The sequence below is a fragment of the Lagopus muta genome, chromosome 2 (assembly GCF_023343835.1).
Source record: "Lagopus muta isolate bLagMut1 chromosome 2, bLagMut1 primary, whole genome shotgun sequence".
Lineage (NCBI taxonomy): Eukaryota > Metazoa > Chordata > Aves > Galliformes > Phasianidae > Lagopus > Lagopus muta.
The window spans coordinates 22,937,252-22,957,504 of record NC_064434.1 but is presented as its reverse complement, the minus strand read 5'-3'; the positions used below and the strand labels follow the sequence as shown (position 1 = coordinate 22,957,504).

General features: G+C 39.6%; 1 protein-coding gene across 5 annotated transcripts in view; it reads right to left on the bottom strand.

Annotated features, from left to right (window-relative positions):
- The window catches only part of LRRC1 (leucine rich repeat containing 1), a 64,368-nt gene that overhangs the window by 12,003 nt on the left and 32,112 nt on the right, over positions 1–20,253 (bottom strand). For all 5 annotated transcript variants that reach the window (XM_048935622.1, XM_048935623.1, XM_048935625.1 and 2 more), the window contains exons 5-10: positions 11,529–11,585; positions 9,926–9,989; positions 9,111–9,185; positions 7,250–7,394; positions 4,638–4,756; positions 3,552–3,635 (exon numbers count right to left, since the gene is read on the bottom strand). In XM_048935622.1, coding sequence (XP_048791579.1) covers positions 3,552–3,635; positions 4,638–4,756; positions 7,250–7,394; positions 9,111–9,185; positions 9,926–9,989; positions 11,529–11,585 — 544 coding nt within the window. The remainder of the gene's footprint in view (positions 1–3,551; positions 3,636–4,637; positions 4,757–7,249; positions 7,395–9,110; positions 9,186–9,925; positions 9,990–11,528; positions 11,586–20,253) is intronic.

Here is a 20,253-nt window from a genome sequence, read left to right as displayed (position 1 = left end):
CCACAACACCAAATCATTTCTCCCTGCCAACCACAGGGAAACTGATCATTGGCATCTTTGCTGTTATCAGTGCCCCCTCTCCCCCATCCACTCCTGTGGATGCTTTGCATAACAGCAAACAGCACTTGCTACACCTGTGTGCTCTACTTACACAGTTGTTTTTTAGAGCTATGAAACTTTTTTAGAAGGCAATCTGAAGATTTTGAGGAGAAAGTATGAAGTCACATGAAACAGAATGTGAAAGTGTTTACTCGAATGATTAAGATATTTAGGTGTGGAGACCTTTATGGAAAATAAATAGATTTATTTCAAAGAAGTGGATGCTAAGGAGCTGTTTCCTCTGTTTCTCTGCCAAGTTTCCTGTAAAACACGCTCTCCCATTTTTATTTCAAGGATTTCCTACAAATCCTTAGCTCCTCTCATTCCAGAGACCGCTTCTCATTTTCTCATCACTCACCTTGCTCAAACACAAATTTGCCCCTTACTTTAGGCCATCCCACTCCCCTTTCCATCCAGTGCTGAAAGTTACATGCAGTAATGACCTTCACACACACTCTTGTTCTTCACTTCACCCTTCGATGTCCCCAACTCCTTCACTAGTCAGGCAAAGCTTTCTCCCTCTGCCCTTCAATTCTCTATTTCCTGTTCAGCATCCGTAACTTCTTTTCCTACGGCCAAGACCTCAGTTCTGTTATCCCATCCAGGCAAATGTATTCCATATTTATCCAAATATTCTGCTCTTACGCTTTCCCCTGATCCTTCCAAGCCACATTTGTTGCCCTCATACACCTTGCAAAAGGCCCCATGCACCATCTCCAAGTCCCAGCAAACACAGCCAATATTTATCTTACAGGTTACCCCTCACAGGGTAATAAGTTACTGCCCCTGAAATGGCAAACAGAGGATACATTGATTTTCCTGCGATGCTTTCACAGTCCAGGCACTCCACATTTCCTCAGCTTGCCTTAAATACACACACATTATATGGAAGACTCCCCTCTTTCCAATTCCATTGACATGGTATGGTCCCCTCTTTCCAGTAACTGAGATCTGGGACCTACAGAAAAGCTAAGGAGAGACTTTTTATAAGGACAGGTAGTGACAGAATGAGGGGAAATGGCTTTAAACTGGAAGAGGGTAGATGAAGACTAGATAGCAGGAAGAAATTCTTTACTATAAGGGTGGCGAGATACTGGAACAGGTTGCCCACTGAGGTTGTGGATGCCCTGGAGGCACTCAAGGCCAGGCTGGATGGGGCTTTGAGCAACCTGGTCTACAGGGAGGTGTCCTGCCTATAGCACAGGGGTTGGAACTAGATAATCTTAAAGGTCCCTTCCAACCCAAACCATTCCAAACCCAAACCTGCTGGAGGGGAGCTCTGCGGAAAGGGACCTGGGTGTCCTGGTGGACGACAGGTTGGCCATGAGCCAGCAGTGTGCCCTTGTGGCCAAAAAGGCCAATGGCTTACTGGGGTGCATTAAAAAGAGCATGGCCAGCAGGTCAAAGGAGGTGATCCTCCCCCTCTACTCTGCCCTGGTAAGACCTCATCTGGAGTACTGTGTCCAGTTCTGGGCTCCCCAGTACAAAAAAGACAGGGATCTCTTGGAAAGAGTCCAGTGGAGGGCCACGAAGATGGTGAAGGGCCTGGAGCATCTCTCCTATGAAGAAAGGCTGAGTGAACTGGGTCTGTTCAGCCTTGAGAAAAGGAGACTGAGAGGGGACCTGATCCAGGTCTATAAATATCTAAGGTGTAGGGGGCAGAATGGCGAGGCCGGACTCTTTTCAGTGGTGAGTGGAGACAGGACAAGGGGAAACGGCCTGAAACTGCAGCATAGGAAGTTCCGCACAAACATGCGCAAGAACTTCTTTACAGTGAGGTGACGGAGCACTGGAACAGGCTGCCCAGGGAGGTGGTGGAGTCTCCTTCTCTGGAGATGTTCAAGACCTGCCTGGATGCCTACCTGTGCTACCTGGTGTAGGGAACCTGCTTTGGCTGGGGGGTTGGACTCGATGATCTCTGGAGGTCCCTTCCAACCCCTACAATTCTGTGATTCTGTGATTCTGTGATTCTATGATTCTATGACAAGACTAACCAAGAAAAGTTTCTATACACTACATAAACTATTAATGGAACATGCATTGTAAAACCTTCCACGCTATAACACTATAGGCTAGTTTAAAGCTAAACTAGACATAATTATACAAGCCTCAAGCACAGATTGCTTAGGACACTCATGAAATGCATTAAGTTCTTTGTAAAGACATGGAAAGCTTTTTGCTGAATGAGCACAAGATCACACTGTCATTACATCCCAACCCCGAAATAGTTTTCCCAAGATCCTGTCTCTTGCTTGCATTTATGCAATTCATCTGGGTACACCCTTGGTAATTTCCTCTTTAGCACTAGTGGCATCTCAATGCAGGAGTCACTGTCCTGCCAGACGAGCTGCAGTACTCCTGTCTTTCTCTTTCCTACCTCATCAAATGCACACTTTCAAACCAAACCAGAAAGTAACAAGGGAGCCTGTTTTCTGCAACCAACCCATTGAAGCTCATTCTCCATTGGCCATTGGAGAATCTCTTGGACAAAAGTAAGAGAAATAGCAATGCAAACAGAATTAGTTCTCAGTCACATGCTTTAACCAATCACAAGTAAATGAGAAAAGAGGATGCAGCACAAATATTGATCTGATCTCTTTCCAAAACTTAAACTCGTAAGGCCATCATTATATTTAGCTTCACACCAGAAATTCTACCCTTGTTCACTCCTTATATTGTTATAATACACAAAAAGCACTTCAGGGAGCACTTCTTTACTGCGAGAGTGATCAAACACTAGCATAGGCTGCCCAGAGGATGTGGAATCTCATGCTTGGAGATCTTCAGAAGCCAGAAGTAGAGTCCTGGGCACCTTACTCTGCGTGTCCCTGCTTGAGTAGGGGTTGGTCCAGCTGGACTCAGAGATCCCTGTCAGCCTCAGTCATTCTGTGATTCTGTGTAGAAGTCCCAGAGAGCATAGCTGAAAAGTTTCAGATATCATAGATCCTGGTCACTTCAGTTCCTCATATTAAAAGTAGTCTGAGATCTTCAGAATTAAGAAGACAGTCAAAACAATATTTTTCCATAATATGAAAATCCTCTTTTCAGTCTTGCTCACAAGATTGAGTCTAGAAAGATTGCTGGCAGAACTTTTTTATACTACCTATAGAAGAAGCATACCTATGTTTAAAATGCATTCACTTAAACAGAACTTTCAGTTTTCAAATAGTGCTTGACCTGACATCCACATTGAGAACAACTAGTCACAAGTTGATTAGATGTATGTCTTATAAGACCACAAGCACATTTTGCACTTCCAAGCTACCAAACCAACACATATGTTGCTCAGATTTAATCTCTTGAGATCTAATGGGCACATTTCTGGTAGCAACCTTTTTGGGAAGAACATCCAGTGGATCAAAGCCATCTGTTTGATGGCTTTTGAGGAACACGAAATTAGAATTTTCTGTTTATATAATCACATCTATTGAAGTTAATTGCACAAGATTTACCTCTTTGGGCAAAGATGTTAATTTGTTTCTATCGGCATTCAAATTGTTCAGCTTCTTCAGTTTTCCAATGCTCTTCGGTAGTATCTGTGCCAACAGAAACAAAGAAATATGCAAATTAATTCTGTAAACACAAAAAGACAGAACAAAACTTATCTCAATTTAAAAACAAATTAAGAGACTGATCCATTTTCAAAATGAGTATGCAGTTATTCCTGGTTATTACCATGCCTTCTGAAGGAGTTCCAAGGTTTTATTTTGCAGAAGAAACATCTAAGAATTTCAGCTCCTAACACTAATTCACTCATGAGTTATCTCTGCGCTAAGATGGCAGACAGACGACAGCTGCAAAGAGAAGCACGTATACAGAAGTAGTACCATAGTACTTAAGAGGAAGCTCCCTAGATAGCTAACTGAGAGGTAAGTCTCTCAGCCAGGTGCTATGAACTGACCTCTTTCCAAAAGACATAAGCTCCTATCATGTATAAGTCTAACTTAAGAAATGCTCTAAGTTTGATTTTTACAAACTTTTCCACTTTGAATTTCAAATGTCAACACCATGTGAACACAGTTTTGAAGAAAGAGAAGAAAACACTTGGTGGGAGGGAGTCCAGAATTTTATGTTAATTGACCACATATCATATTTAGTACCTCGCTGAAGCAGATCAGCAGAGCAAGAAACAGTATGACAGTAGCTCTGCATCAGTTGGAGCTTTTATTCAGTTCCAACAAGCCTGATTCAGATAATGCAAAACAAAAATTGGCAAAAACACAACGCAGCACAACCTCTACATTAAAAGCACAACAATGTAAATGATACCTGCACCCCAGGTGCTCCAGTTCCCTTAGTAATCATGAAAGATTCAAGAGTGAATATATGTAACTGCTTAGATCTTCAGAAGAGAGAATTTTTACTATGCACAACTTGATCTTCAGCACCCATTTAACAGGTTAGAAATAAAACGCATTTAAAGAAAGCATGCTACTTAGCAAGTAGGGATGGTGAGTAGTCTTACAAGCTAAGTGAATCAACACTTCCCAACAAGCCTTTTTACTGCTAGTCATTTGAGCAATCAAGACCACACTTACCTGCAGCTGATTTTCTGTTAGAACTAGTTCAGTAAGGCTTTCACAGTCTCCAATTGAATCTGTTAGCTGAATAAGTTTGTTCTGATCAACCTTCAAAATTGACAGCTTCCTCAATTTTCCTAGGTAGAGGAACAATACATTTGTTTGGCTTAGTAACTTTGCTTTAATTATAGAGAATCATCCTGCTGAAAAACTTTTAGAAATTCTCCAACACAATTAAATGCTCTTTTTCAGGTAGGATAATAAAGAAGTTAAGTACTGCTCCACTTGGCCTTTGCAATATTTTTTGCACGTTTATTTAAACTGACTGTAAAATCAGTGACATAATAATCCCATTTCAGTATATTAAACTGTATTAAAATTGCAAACTGAGTATTGCTCCATCTCAAGTCAAGAACAGAAAACTAAGTGTCTGCTGGAAAACCTATATACGGGAGAAAAAAGTGTTTTTTTTTCCTCAGTTATTCAATGTTTATTAACATTGAGCACCTATGTGTATTCAGTCATGGTAAGAAGGTTTACATAAAAGCGACAGCCTAATCCCAAATGCAATAAAGGTCTCTTTGTCCTAATATACAGCCCAGTCAGTCAGACGTGAAAATCAAGTTCATTTTTCAGAATAGCGACAATCTCTTCTGGAGATCTTCTCCTCAGAAAGCTATTTTATACTGCAATAGTTTTTGATGATCTGTGCAAACTAGAGCTGACCTATGGAGAGCCCAGGACAGAGAATTCAGGAGACAGCACTAGTTGATGACACCTTCATCTCCATCCCCAGATTGCCCAGAATAGTCCCAGCAGGTTGGTACATCAAACTTGATGATGATGCTAAATTATTGAAGACGTGGCAGATGCATGGAAAGGCAGCCTCCTGAACAGAAACTTGCAGTTCAGGTGGTCACAGGGCTTTGTACCTGGACGGAATAACCTTGTGCACCTGTATAGCCTGGAAAGTGAGCCTGGCTACATAGGAGCCCTGCTAGGAAGGACCTCAGGATCACAGTGGACACCAGATTGAATATGGATTAGCAGTGAGCTGTCACCAGATGTAAATTAAACAGGTTAAATTTGGGAAATTTCATTCAGCAGATAAATTAAGTTGCTATGTTTCATCTACTGGACACTGATGAGGCCACATCTGTAAAAGCATGCTCGGTTTCGTGTCCCAAGCCCCTGCTAATTCAAAAGAAATGGGTAGAAGGCAGTGGAGGTCCAGCACAAAGCTGTTTAGGGAGCTGGGACACATATGAGCTGAGGCTGAAGGAGCTGGCCTTTCTTGTCTACTCCAACAGAAAGGCAGCCAAAGAGGCACCAAAGAAGAGCCCACAACTATGTAAAAAACAGCAACAGAGATGACAGAGCCAAACACTTCTCTGCAGTGCTGGTAAGACAGAAATGGCCACAAATTCAAGTGCGGAAGGCCTTAGTGAGACATCAAGAGAAGTTTCCTCACTTGGAGGTGGTGCTGCACTGAAACAGGCAGCCCAGGGGTGCTGGAGCATTCTTGTATTTATGACAAAAGCACGCAGAGAAAATGATACAAAGCACATGCAATGGCCTGGCCCTTCACAATCATCTTCCCTAGCAATGGATCTCTATTTATCAGGATTTTTAAGAATAGGCAGCTCCTCTTGTTTAGCAGCTGGTGTTACAGACCAACTTCCCTCTTGCAATCTGCATGATCTGCATGATCTATACCATTCCAAAAGATGATACATCACTTACGATGTACAACACTGCACTGGCTAGCTCACACCATAAGAAAGGGCTGCTACAGCTCTACCAAACACACACTATTCAACTGTAGGACAGGATTCAGCCCACACCCCTGAAATTTAAGTTTTAAAGAAATATTTATCTTTTCTCAGGCTCACATAGCATATGGAGAGAGTGGGGATGTCTGTCCATTCTCTTCCACTTTCTTATTTAAGTTCTTTCTCTGCTACAGGATTGAAAAAGGAAGGAAAAGCACACTCTTGCACCAAGAAAAATTCTGGAAAAATAGCTGATGAGTAGTAAAGAAATAATGTCTCACTAGTTACTTCAGAGGCAAAGATATTTACTTTAGAAAGGAAATTTGTAAACTGTTTTTCAAGTGTCACAAACCAGAAAGGTTGTAGTTTGGGTCCACAGGGGTGAAAGCTGAAACTGGAAGTCTCCCACCAGGTCCCATACAGGATTAACTACATCGTCCAGCTCAAGATAATTACACATCCCCATTAAAGAGGAGGGCGTTTTTTTGTAACAATACCATCAGCCAATCTTTTCAAGTGACCTACAGTATGTTACAAGCTAGAATTTTACAATGTTGAGGTGTTTTGACCATGACTTACATACAGTAGGAACAGTGAGGATATACTAACTTTTATTTTGTTTTATTAAGTACCAAGTGCAGGCCAAAGAAGAATTAAGAGATAGTCATTACGTAGACAATTAAAATGCTAAATTAATAGTTATGTATTTCATACTAAGCAAAAAAAAAAAAAAAAAAAAGCTAAGACAAGCTAATCTCTTCCACAAAAATAGAAGACTACAAAAGACATGAAAATAAACAACTTCCAGTATACAGAGGATTAAACAGTTCTGAATGATAACATTCATCCTATATTTACCAATGCCATCAGGTAAGACTTGAAGTAAATTCTGAGAAACAAGCAAGTCTGTTAAAGAAGTCAGACCATTAATTTCTTCGGGAAGGCATTCCAATTTATTTTCAGAAACATCCAGACAAAGCAGGTTTTTCAGGTTTCCTACTTCCTGCAACACAAAGTGAAATTTTAGTCACGCTCCAACATGTCACAAAGCAATTTGAAAAATGTGCTACCACAATGAAATTCCAGAAAGAAAAGCAGCTCTTTGTATGACCTCTAAATGTTGAAAGAAATATGTAAGTAAATTTTGCATGGTAAACCAACCAAGTTGCAGTTTCTTGTTCTACATATCACAACTGGCTTTAGTAGCCTGACAAGCTATACTAAGCATACCCAGGCAAGCACCAACCAAAACTGAGTAAAAAAAAACTCAAGGAAAGAACAAAAAGCTGTTTTTTCAGAACTGATTATCAACCTTCACATAATTAATGTCTGCCCCTCCCAATTAACCTTAGGCAAATTAGGATTAGTCTCTCCTGTCCAATACAGCAACATGCCATGACATCCAGGGATTTCTATCTTCACATCTCCCAGCTGCAACAAATGAAGAAATCGGAATTGGGAGTGTTGCTCTAGCAAGCATCTTTGAAGTGCCAAGTTGTACTGCCATCACCTACAATTATGATTACTTAATTTTTACAATGGTAATCTGACAATCAGCTTAAAAGTCTGACAGAGAAATACCTTTCTCCCTATTAAGTATAAGAGCAACCCTCCCATTCCCCATGTGCACATACACCCCTACACGTGTTCTACAGTAGTTCACACTTCAGTCATTTAAATGATCTTTGGGAGCAAGAAGGGAGTTGTCCTTTACTTTCACAAATACTATATTTTCATACATAGACAGCCCTGACTCTAACTCACAGGATGGCTTTTTTTTTTTGTATTTAGAAAATGTTTGCCTCTCAAGACAATCTTTCACTAAACACACAGCTTTTATCCTACAAGTTCATCCTTCAGACATCAAACAAAACACACAGTTACGGCCAGCTTCAACAAAAGCAGCTGCTGAAGTCAGTTTTGACCTTTTATGAATGATTATCAGTGTTTAAATAGATATACTTCAAAAATAATTAGGCCAAGCCAGCAACCAAGTCAACAAAGTCCACTAAAATGTAACCAATTTCCAAGTTACATTGTTGACAGTGAGATCAATACAGCAAATGGCCACAAGCTGAAAAAGGAACACAGGAAAGCAGGTTTTAACTTGGCTCTAAATGAACAAGAAGGAAAAGAAACCCACCCACACATTATAGTTGTTCTTAAGGAAGGGAATTTAGAGTGCTGTAAGCTTTAAATGCTAAGGTCCCTCTTCCATCACTGATGTCAGATGGGGGATTTGCCTCCATAGATCGAAGTTTCCCTTCATGCCAACAGTTTCACCATTGTTCTACTACCAAACAATGCATCTACGTGGAAGATGACAGCCAAAAACAGTGATTCATTCTCAAAATTGTCAAAACTGTGACTTAGATAGGTATAAAAGGAGAGGATTAGAGCAGCCAGTTAGTGGTTCCCTGATCATCGCACCAACATCATAAAGAGTACGTCATCCTACATACCAAACAACGTGTCTATTAGCAAACAATTCCTTTAACAAAAAGTTTAAAGCAAAGTGTTTGACAGCATACACAATTATACTTGATAACATATAATCCCTTAAAAAGAAATTATTACAAATCTTTAACATCCAAAGCCAAACCCATGCAAAGCGGAGTGAGAAAACGAGCCAAATTTAGATTGTTTCCTGTTAGATAATAATGAAAAGGTTTTCCTTTAAAAGTGCTTTCAATACAGTATCACTAGAACCCATTCTTACCTGAGGTATTTCAGCTAATTGGTTTCCATCCAACCAGAGGTCTTTAAGATTGAAAAGTGCACCAATTGTTTCTGGCTGCAACATAAAAGGCAATGTCAAGTAACATGGGACATATAAATAAATGGCCATCCCGTAATTACTATTTGAGTAAAGCAATTCTTACTACCAGCATTACTTAGAGGTACCACAGCCAAATGCAGCAAGAGTGACTGTCACCATTTGGGAATTCCATCCTACAAAGTAATTATTTAATATCCTAGACTTCAGTTGACACAGAATTATCAAATTGCATGCATCCTCTTCATCTACTGCAAATCCAAGATTCAACTGAGCCAGCTTAACGAAGATTACATACCTCCTGGTGTACCTGTCTGCCACAATTAAAGACATTGCAACTCTAAAGTTTGCTTCAGCATTATCCCAAAGATTCCCAATTCCAATCTGAAAATACAGTTGAGCATGCATCTGAGCTCACCCCTTCCAGTTCTCAACAAATGCTCGTGTGGTCAATCTGACTGTTAGTTCTAAGCTTGTGACCTTCCACTCTTTCATTTTTTCCATAGAAAGTGCTTGTGAAATACTCTAATTCTCTGGAGAAGAGCTGCAGAAGTTTTTCAGGCAAGATAATACTGCACTGAACAAGATGAAGCAGATATGGGAAGCTCTAACTCACTGCCAAAATGTATCTGCACATATAAAAAGACTTTCTCTTCCACGTATTTTTCTTTCTTCAATTTTGAATATCACATGGCCTATTTAAATTAATTACGTGTGAAACAAGACCAATGTGGACTTTTAGTGGCATATTCTCTTACCAAGTGATAAAGTTCATTGTTTCCTAAATCAAGTTCTTCTAGACGCTGTAGCTGGGCAAGTGATCTGTGAGATAAGTCAAAACAAAACCACATCAGACTAAACCAACAGAAACCAAATGTATTTGAATGAGCTCGTTTTACTGAAACTTGTATTTCAAATTACTACCTATTGCAGACAGTTAATTTCACTGGGCATAGACTTCCTACAGCAATATCTTACTGAAAAAAATAATTTGGTTTGTCAGTATAATTGTATGATCTTGAAACATAAAACTTAGAATAAGCAATCAGACTATTATCCTTGATTTTAACCATCAGTCCATGGGGTGGACAATGCCACATAGTTCAGTATAGTTGGTTAGATTTATTTCAGGGGGCCATTTACTGTTACGTAAGTGAATAAAAATTCCACGTTGTGGTCACACATGACAGTACCTAAAACAGGGCTAATCAAGACTCACTAAATTCATCATTTGTCTTGTCAACCTGACCTATCAATTTCTGTAGAATTTTGGGATGGATTTGAGGATGCAAAGAAGCAAAATCCCAAAGGGATGTAAGAAGTTCTCTGAATGTGATACAATGCATTAACTTCCTACTTCAAAGGCAGTCTACTGTAGAACTTTTGCCCACCTTTCCCAAAGCTGCAGTAACACAAAAACCAGAGACTTGTCAGTTACATTACTGACACTCCAGATTTTCCAGTAGCAATAAAATTGTCAACATCTACGATAGCTTCTGTCTGACACTGAATGGAGAAACCTAGCTAGCAGTTCATAACTTCTGATCGCTGACATTTCAAGCTCCCTGTAGCTCACAGCTATAAAGCACAGCAACAGAGGTATAGGGTAGACTGACAGGAAAAAAGGATCCAAACATAACTGGGGAACAGGTAGTGAAGAAAAGAAACTACTCCATTACAGACAGAAACAGCTGCTTCCAAGCAACCAAAAGGGACCACCAGATTGTAAGATAACTGAATAATCGTACAAAAAAATCACAGACTACTCAGTCACAATACAGACAGTATAAAAACATCCCATTTTTGTGTCCCACAACAAACCACTGGGGGAAGAGTGGGGCAGAATTCAGCCATCAATAGATCTGGATTTATATAAAGGATTTGATCTCCAGATTTTTGAAGCTTTTGCTCACTTAAGTACCTAACATGAATATTAATTTCATGAAGATACATCTACCAATTCAGAGCCAAAAACTATGAGATCCCACTATCCTTCCTGAAAACAGGAAAATTCAGCACAAGAGTAATCCAAACTACCACTCCCACTGCTGATACTAAGCTAAGCTTAGTTAATGCAGGAAGAAATATCTGATATTAATACATTTTATACAGAATAGCTATGCCCAGGAGAAAAAAAAACAAAAACAAAAACTAAAGAGGCCATAAACTCCAGCAGCTAACCAGTTATATCTACAAAAAATGGATGTAAGCAGGTGTTGTTAAAACAAAGCTGCATCTCATAACGCTTATCAACCTGAAATTGGATATTTGTTTCTAGTTGTCATTCTGTTTCAGATGCCAGCATGTTTACAATCAGAACATTTCACACTAAAACAATCAAACATTTGAAATGTCACTTACTCGGGTAAATATGTCAGCAAATTCTCTCTAAGTTCCAGTGAAGCCAGGTTATAAAGACTAAAAGAAATAAAAACACAAGAACAACCAGTGTTTACACAGTTTGTAACAAAAATGTTATGAACCATTACGGTTTTAATTCAATCAAAGCATCATGCAAAGCATACGAAGAGTGGAAATCTTTGCTTGTTTCTCTGTAATACTACAAAACAGAACAAAAGCTGGAAAGTGAACAGACAAAACATAATTTTCTATTTGTTAAGAAGAAAATTAATAAACAGAGTATAATCAGGTGAACTGAATTTGCACATCTGCTTTCAGAACCTGTCACAGGCTATAGAAGTTACAGAGCATCAGGTAAACTCGTTGCTGTTAGAACCACAGCGCGCTCATTACCGTAAGTGACATTATGCTTCTAAGCGGCTCACTACTCCATATCCCAGGCTTTTACTAACATCACCATAGCAACATTCCGATTTTTCAGGGGTTTATTTATGACTAAATGGAACACAAGGAGTCGGACATTATTCCAACACTATAATCTGCTCTAATCCTCCACTGTCCCAGGGAAAAATACAAATCAGATACAGTGACTACAAATAAGTAGTTCCCTGTAACAGAATATGTTCTCTATTGGTGTGCAATAGGAGGAGGACAATATTGTATACCTTAAAGAACTATATTAAAAATATTACATACATCACAAAATTTGAAACATCTGTTAAATCCAACCCTAAAATGTTTGTTTGTATACCTAAGGAAAAAAAAAACAACAAAACATGTACAGAGGCTACGTAAAACTGACACTTTTGTTTTCACTTCAAACAATACCAACATACTGAATCACACACAATCACTAGTGCCAGTAAAGAAAAACAACCAGCATCCTAAATAAAAAGCTCTATTTCGTGACTCCAATGCACCTATAGAAGCAGGGAAGGCAACATAATTGATGTAATGAATTATTAAAGGAGATAGAAGATTTTTCATAGATTGAATTTGGATGGTGTCTGAAAAAAAATGCACCTTACTTCAAGCATCAGTTTTGCAATGCATTCAGAAAACTGTGAATGAAATTTCAGAGGAGCTTGGACTACATTCTGAACAGTCCTCCCCAGCTTCTAAAATAAGCAAATGTTACCCAACGTGCTCTGCATTCCTCCCAAGGAAATACATTTAAAACATACCATATGGATACAGATATTTTAATATGAATTATCATAAGAACAATTAAAGATAAGTGAGAATAACTCAATTAATGTCGCTTAAAAATCATTCAACAGAAACCAGGTAGTAAGGAAGCCATCATTCCAATGACACAATCTCAGATAAAAATTATAACACTAAAAACATGAGTGAGGATGGGACACAGTATCTAACATGCTTGCATAAACCACACCAGCAGAGGGGGAGAGGGAAGCAATGATGGAGGACCACTTCTCTCCAGAGCTTTAATAACGTGGGTCTGCTCTCACTCAGGCCACCACCTATGAACTTCAACGTTTTGGTTTACAGGCTTCCTATCCAGAAACTTATTCCAATCTTCCTTCAAATTTTGCACTTTCTCTTCAAGCTCATATTAGATCAGTGCCACGATCCACTTTCATCAAGAGAACACGAAAAGGACGCATACTCCACCAAGCTGCATGTAATCTTGTGTTTACAAATCATCCTGCCTCTACTTATCTCCCTGCCCATCACACTGATGTGCCGATGAGTAAAGTGATGCAATAATCTCTTAATTTCTCTTCTTACATCAGACACCACTTCAGCTGTGGTTAAACAGAAATCTTTGTCAGCAAAACCACGTTAAACAGCAACAACATGGAAGCCACCTCCACAGGCTGTCTCATTGTATCGTTAAACTGGGACAGGTCAGTGAATCGGCTCAGGAAATTGATCCTCCTTAAAAATAACCCAGTGAAAAAGAGTAACACGGATGTCTAATCCAACATACCGTAAATCCCCTTAGACACCTGGACCAACACAACTGCCGGAAACGTGTAATGAAAGCATCAGTGCTGCCTAAGCCAGCCATGCCATGAGAAGCTCGCGCGTAGCTGTGGCCCTGGGGATACCCGCTGAGAGCTGCACTTGAATCCAGCTGCTTATCATGAGCTTCAGAGTGACTGCGGCCCCAGTCCCACGTTAGGGTCTCTTCTTATGCCACCTGCAGGATTATGTCTCCACACTTAGAGACACAGCTTTCCAGAATAGAACTTCTTTACTCTACAGTTGCTCTTACTCACAGTGTGCTTACAATTACAACTTCACCCTGGAACAAAAAAGAGCCATCTCCCTCCACCCCTTTAATCTATCCTTTGTACTTCTTCCAGGTTCTCAGGTCCAGCCCAAATACAATATAAACAGACCCCAGTAGGCAAAATGAAGTAATGTTAAACAAAGGCAACTAAGTTTACATCAGCAAAGCTGGTCCATGATTAGGTGGATCTTCCTGAAAAAAAAAGAGGCCAGAAAATGTGGGGAAACTCATGATGCTTAAATCTCTACAAGTCACAGAACTGCTTCCAGCAAACCTGTGTGTTGCAATTTAAAATGGGATGACATGATAATTACCAAATAAAATAGCAGCAAAAATGGAAAAGACATGCTGATGTACTGGAGCACCAACTTGATACATTACAGAGGGAAGGTCGCATCTTTCCCTTATATTTACCAAGAAGTTCTTAGTATATTATACATTCCTATTTTGCTACTTTTAACATATGCTAACAGACAGGACTTTCAGCCACATGCAAGAAAAATCCTTCGTATCTTGCTCTTTTTCAAATACATTGCCTTATTTAATAACACATTCTCTGCAGAAAATGTATTCTTTCCCCATTCTCAGGTACAAATAATGGTTTTTCACAATATTCTAATTGAAAGAATTTCCTTTTTTCCCTCTACCATTAATTTTATGGGTGCATTGTTAGTAGAGTCTTTTGGAAGATTTTCAAAGGAACTAAAAGAAACCATATCTTAACAGTTTCTGAACAGAATCTTTCCCTAACCCTAATTTTAATCTAAGGGAGAAAAGCAGTCACTGGGGTTTTTTAATATCAATCTGTAAAGCACAGGGTCAGACCAGCCTACTCTGGCAGGAGACAGCTCTGTCAGCAGCTGTTCACAGCCACATTTTGAAAAACAAACATGCTGCAGAGCATTGCAGACTGCTCTAGAACAAAGAGACAAAATAAGCTGAATGCTTTTCCAAGGTCACTACTGTAAGAAGCTACGAAACTTGTAAAAGCTTAATAAAAAAATTATTAATATTGTAATAATTCCCACCACAAGAGCTACCACACACACTGAATGGTGTGCACATGTGTGAAATTACTGAGCACAAGGCAACAGCAAAATCAGCCAGAGGATTCAGTACCTGAAATACAACAAGGCTTTCCAGATGATTTCCGCTTTAAAGGTGGAATCAAGCAGAAAGTAAATGTACAACATGGCTAAAAATGCCACTTTCAGTACAAACCAGATACGTTTATTCTGTGCTGTACTTGAAGTAACTTTAGATGCTGGTGATGACAGCTAGAAGGAACAAAGGATAAATGTGAAAGCAACAACTGAGAAAAAAGCTAAGAGCAACAAAGCAGTCTGTAAATGCCGGAAACATCCTTTCCTGGACATATTTGTCAGGACTTAAGAGAGAATTTCACAATCCAACATGCTCTACAGAAGAGGTGTGCCTGGGGAACTTCTCAAATACTCCTTCATGCCAACCTCTGTGGCTCCTCTCAAACAGAGGGAATTCTAGACCAAGTCTCTAACATCTGAATTGAAACAGATTCTTGCTCTTTCAAAGTGAGTTCACTTTTCTTTGGATTAATTGCAGAGAATCTATCAGTAGCAATGTCCTGGAAAAGTCATTTAAAAAGTGGATGACTGCAGATAACAATAACTAACTGAACTAAACACTTCAATCTGTAAATATAAGTTACTAACTACAAACCTGAGATGAGTTCTGCTGATGCTTTAAGGCACAGTGCTATCATTTTTCTACAACAACAGAAAGTCAGCCTTAAGAGTGACAACAGAGAGCATCATCAGGCTCATCCTACCCCATACCTTACACACCACAACAGTGAGTGCTCAAGCCCTGGCTACAGAAGCAAAGGTTTCTGAGGAAAAAATTTGGAAGTACAGTGGGAAGTACACATGTACTGTGAAAATGAAGAGAAAGAAATACAAAGGTGGAAAAGAAGAAATGTGAAAATAGCTTAGATAAAATAAAGATGGAGAATAAGAGGACTAATATAAAATGTAAAGGTGCTTAATTTAGAAAAGGAAAGGGGAAAGGGGAAAAGGGAAAGGGGTAAGGGGTAAGGGGTAAGGGGTAAGGGATAAGGGGTAAGGGGAAAGGGGAAAGGGGAAAGGGGAAAGGGGAAAGGGGAAAGGGGAAAGGGGAAAGGGGAAAGGGGAAAGGGGAAAGGGGAAAGGGGAAAGGGGAAAGGGGAAAGGGGAAAGAAAAACCAACAGCCTTCTCTTATTTCATTAATAGAAGTGTCAAGTATTATATAGAAACTGGCACTGCTGAGCATACAGGAAAAGTCAGACTTTGGGAAACGATCACAGAATGATAGAATCACCAAGGTTGGAAAAGACCCACAAGACCAGTCCAACCATCCACCCATCACCAATAGTTCTCACTAAACCATATCATTCAACAAAATGGCCAAACGTTCCTTGAACACCTCCAGGATCTGTGACTTCACCACCTCCCTGGGCAGCCCATTCCAGTGCCTGACAACTCTTTCAGAGTAGTATTTCCTAACGTCCAGCCTGAATCTCCCCTGGCACAGCTTGAAGCCTCTAGTCCCATTACTGATTATATGAGAGGCCAACCCCCAGCTCACTACAACCTCCCTTCAGGTAGTTATGGAAAGCATTAAGGTCTCCCCTGAGCCTCCTCTCCTCCAGACTGAACAATCCCAGCTCCTTCAGCCACTCCTCATAAGACCTGTGCTCCAGACCCCTCACCAGCTTTGTTGCCCTTCTTTGAACCCCTCCCAGGGCCTAAACAATGGAGCAAAATTTCATGAGATGAAAATTCTTGCAGAAATCCAATTTGCACCTTTCCAGCATGCTTCAGTTGACTAGGAGAATGCAAAATCTTAAATGCAGTTTTGGAAACAGCAACTAATAAAGAAAGACCTTTTCCTCCCAACATTTCTAAGATTGCAAAGAGAAACAAAATATGGGAAAGTTGACACAGTCTTCATGTTCATATGAAACAAAGACAAGTCCTACCAACAAGAATGATTCTGCGCACAGGAAGAGTCACCATTATCCTGACAGATAAAGGAGAAGTAGCAGTCCACAAGATGCTTTGAGCTCTTTAAGAAGCTCTGTAGCGTAACACTTCACATGGGCAGTATGAGGATGGCTTTATTAAGGAAATAATAAGACATAAAATCTAACCTGCTGCAATACTCAAACGAAGGCATTCAGAAGCAGTGGGAGAAGTAGGTGAGGAAAATAAGAATGTCTTCTCAGAAAGTAGCAGTGCTAGTAGTACAGGTACATCCCTGTTTCATCAGGGGATAATTTCTAAGAACAAGCATAAAACTCTGCACTTCAGAGGCTATTGTATGAACACGATCAAGACTCAGTACTTGGTCCAGTATAACGTTTTTTATGCAGCTACAGGCACGAGTACCCAACACAGCCCAAGCATACAGCATGAAGAAGTGTGACATGAAGTCTGCTCTCTGGCTATCTGCACCAGTTCAAAGGATTTCAGCCCACTGGGCCAGCACCTAGATTGCTCTGACTTTGGTAAGGTCCTGCCCCTACACCGTTACACGAGCAAACATTCGGCCACAACACTGGGGTAGGAAGGGAAGGAGTTTAAACTCAGCACCCCATCTTTTTTTGAGCAAATAAGCAACATGTCAGTCTTCCTGTCTGCCAAGGGTCTTCCAAGACACCAGAGGCTAACTAATACTACAACACCAACAAACAAAGCATATGAAATAAGCGTTATATTTACGTGCACTGCAGCCCATTCTCCCTGTGCAAAGGAAACACGTACAGCCCTGTCCCAGGACACAGCAGTTACGTGACTCCTCTGACAGGATCCTATCAAGCTACTCCCATCCCACACAGCTTGTGGCTGCAGACTGACAGTTCACTCAGCACTGCAGGCTTAGTGCTGCCACAGAGTCTGAACAATCAGCTCCATGGGCATTTTTGGCATAAGGTCACTTTCAACACAACAAAAGTAATGCTACCTTTGCAGGGAATGATTGCACTTTCTCAAATTCCCTAATGTTCCACTAGCACATAACCATGAAGACTGTGGTCTATACTCTCCCAGTACGTATTTTACCCCTTTTTTTTAAAAGACTAAATATTATACACTTACTTTGCTTGTAACAACTGCTTAATATTGACATAATTAGGCAAAGTCACCATCACATAACCTTAAAATTCATATCTATTGTACTATAGTATAGATACAATAGATATGTATCACTAAGTACAGAACTGCAGCTAGCTTTTTGATCTCAAGACATTTATTTCTCCAGTTCAATCTGAAAGCTTTTGTTTCCTCCTCTAAATGTCAGTTTTCACCAGTCTCCTGCCTTCATGTTTGGCTCCCCTTCAGTTATAGAAACCAGTTCTAGTGTGCATGATAAAGGAGAGCTCTAATGAATTTTTGCAAGAAAATACAGAAGAATTTAAAGAGAGACTTAAATCCATACCATGCAATTAGGAAGTGTTTTTTACAGATTTTTAGCTACTGAATCCTACAAATTTCTAGCTGAGCCAGAAACTACAGCAAGTATTATTTTCCCTTATGAAAGCACTCAGCCATTCAAAGCATACTTTCCTCATATATGTGAAGTCCTACTGTTCTACCTCTAAATATGTGATATTATAAGAACTGCAATGCAAGATAACTAGGTTTAGTTTTGATGAAACTTATTACATACCCTCATCAGCACGTCTAAAGACCATTCATCCAAAAGTCACCTTTAAGACCATTTGCTTTCCTTCTTTCTGGAGGCAAAGCAACTTGAAGTAACTTGAAATAAAGTTAAACACTGTTTTTCTGCTCAAAATTACTTATATAAAATACAAGGGAAAGGAACAATAGTTTTCTCTTTCTTTAGCAGTCCATCACCAGACTTGAGAAGCAGGATAATGTTCTAGTAAGAACAATGAGAAAATGTGAAAGAAAAGACTTGTGTTCCATAAACTTGCCATTTTCTATGGAGCTGTCAAAAGCAGATACTACTTACAAACAGTGCTTCCTTGGAGAGCTGACTTTAAATAGGCACAGTGGAAAGTAAAAATGGTAATTTTGTCATTCTAGACTCCAACAGGAAAGAACAAAGCCAAAGGGAGCACATTTGAATCATCAGTTTCTTGTATCAAACTGTCAATACAAGTAGCTCGTAAAAAAACTGCAGATCTTCCACAAGGGAAAATGGAAAGCTAAACAACAGTATCTTAAAAGGCACTAAATGGAGGTAAGACTGGATAGACAGCTTAGCAGAAGTCACATCCCATTTCTTAAAAGGGAGCAAAGTACTACAGTTTACAACCAAGAAACTCCCTAAATCCATAACAGAGGTAGCCTAAGCTGCTAAGAATGGTTTTCTGCATACACTTAGTTTTCAAGTTGCTGGAATCAGTTGTACTCTGTCCATGTGTACAGCAATAAGCACGGTCCAAAGACAGGGAAACTGAACTCACTATGACCTTCAAAAGGGATCAGTAAGAGGCAAGAGAGATATCTGTAATTACAGCACAGCCTGTTCACTTCAGAATTCACTTTCTTCAATTCACTTATCAAGATTACTAAAACAGTATGGGGACACTAAGCCAATTCACTGTTACAAGATTTCTTTTTGAAAACCTCTTCCATTCCACTCATACAACACTAATTTTCCACTATTTAAACAAAATCTTGAATTATTTCCAAAAATAATTGCTGAATGGACGTGAAATACGTCTTCCTTGTGTAGCATACGAGATGTAATACTTATTTAAAGACCAGATGGCCCTGCATTCACTATTGTATTGTTAAACAGTAGTCCTGAAATAAATCTTCAAGTTCCTTAAAATTCAGTTTTGCCATTTAGGAAGCAGCTGTGATTAACAGTGACTGCTCCACCTACTCAAACTCTGAAAATATTACTTGTCATGCTAAATTCAGATTAGCCAGAGAGAAAAAAAAAAAAAAATTGTTACTATTTAAATCAGCCTAGCCAGGCCACCTATAAACAGTTCTCCTTCTACTTGTTTGCAAGATAGGCCTCCTCATCACTTTTGCTGTATCACGTAAAATCTTACTATGCTAAACCTTAATATTGACTTGCTCTAGGCAACTTTGAGAGCTTTTCCCACTCTGAGCAATGCTACCAGATGTATAATCTACACTTGTGATACTCTAGCATATGCTAAGAAAAACACAGCCAAAGACTGGCCCAGCAATTCTTCAGCAAAATAAGCATGCCACTGATCTGCTTCTGCATCACATGCATCAAGAGCACCATCCTTGCCTTCCAAGATCTTTTATTCTCCAGACTGTCCTATTCAGATCATCGTTACAGACTGTGAATTCAAATGTTGCCAAAAACCTCTAGAATTAAAAACATATCTATTAAAAAATCATGCTTAGTGATTTTGTTTCCCTAACATGAAATTTGGATACTTGTGGTTCCATGACTCTCAAAAGGCATGCCTATAACACATCCTTCTGCGCGGC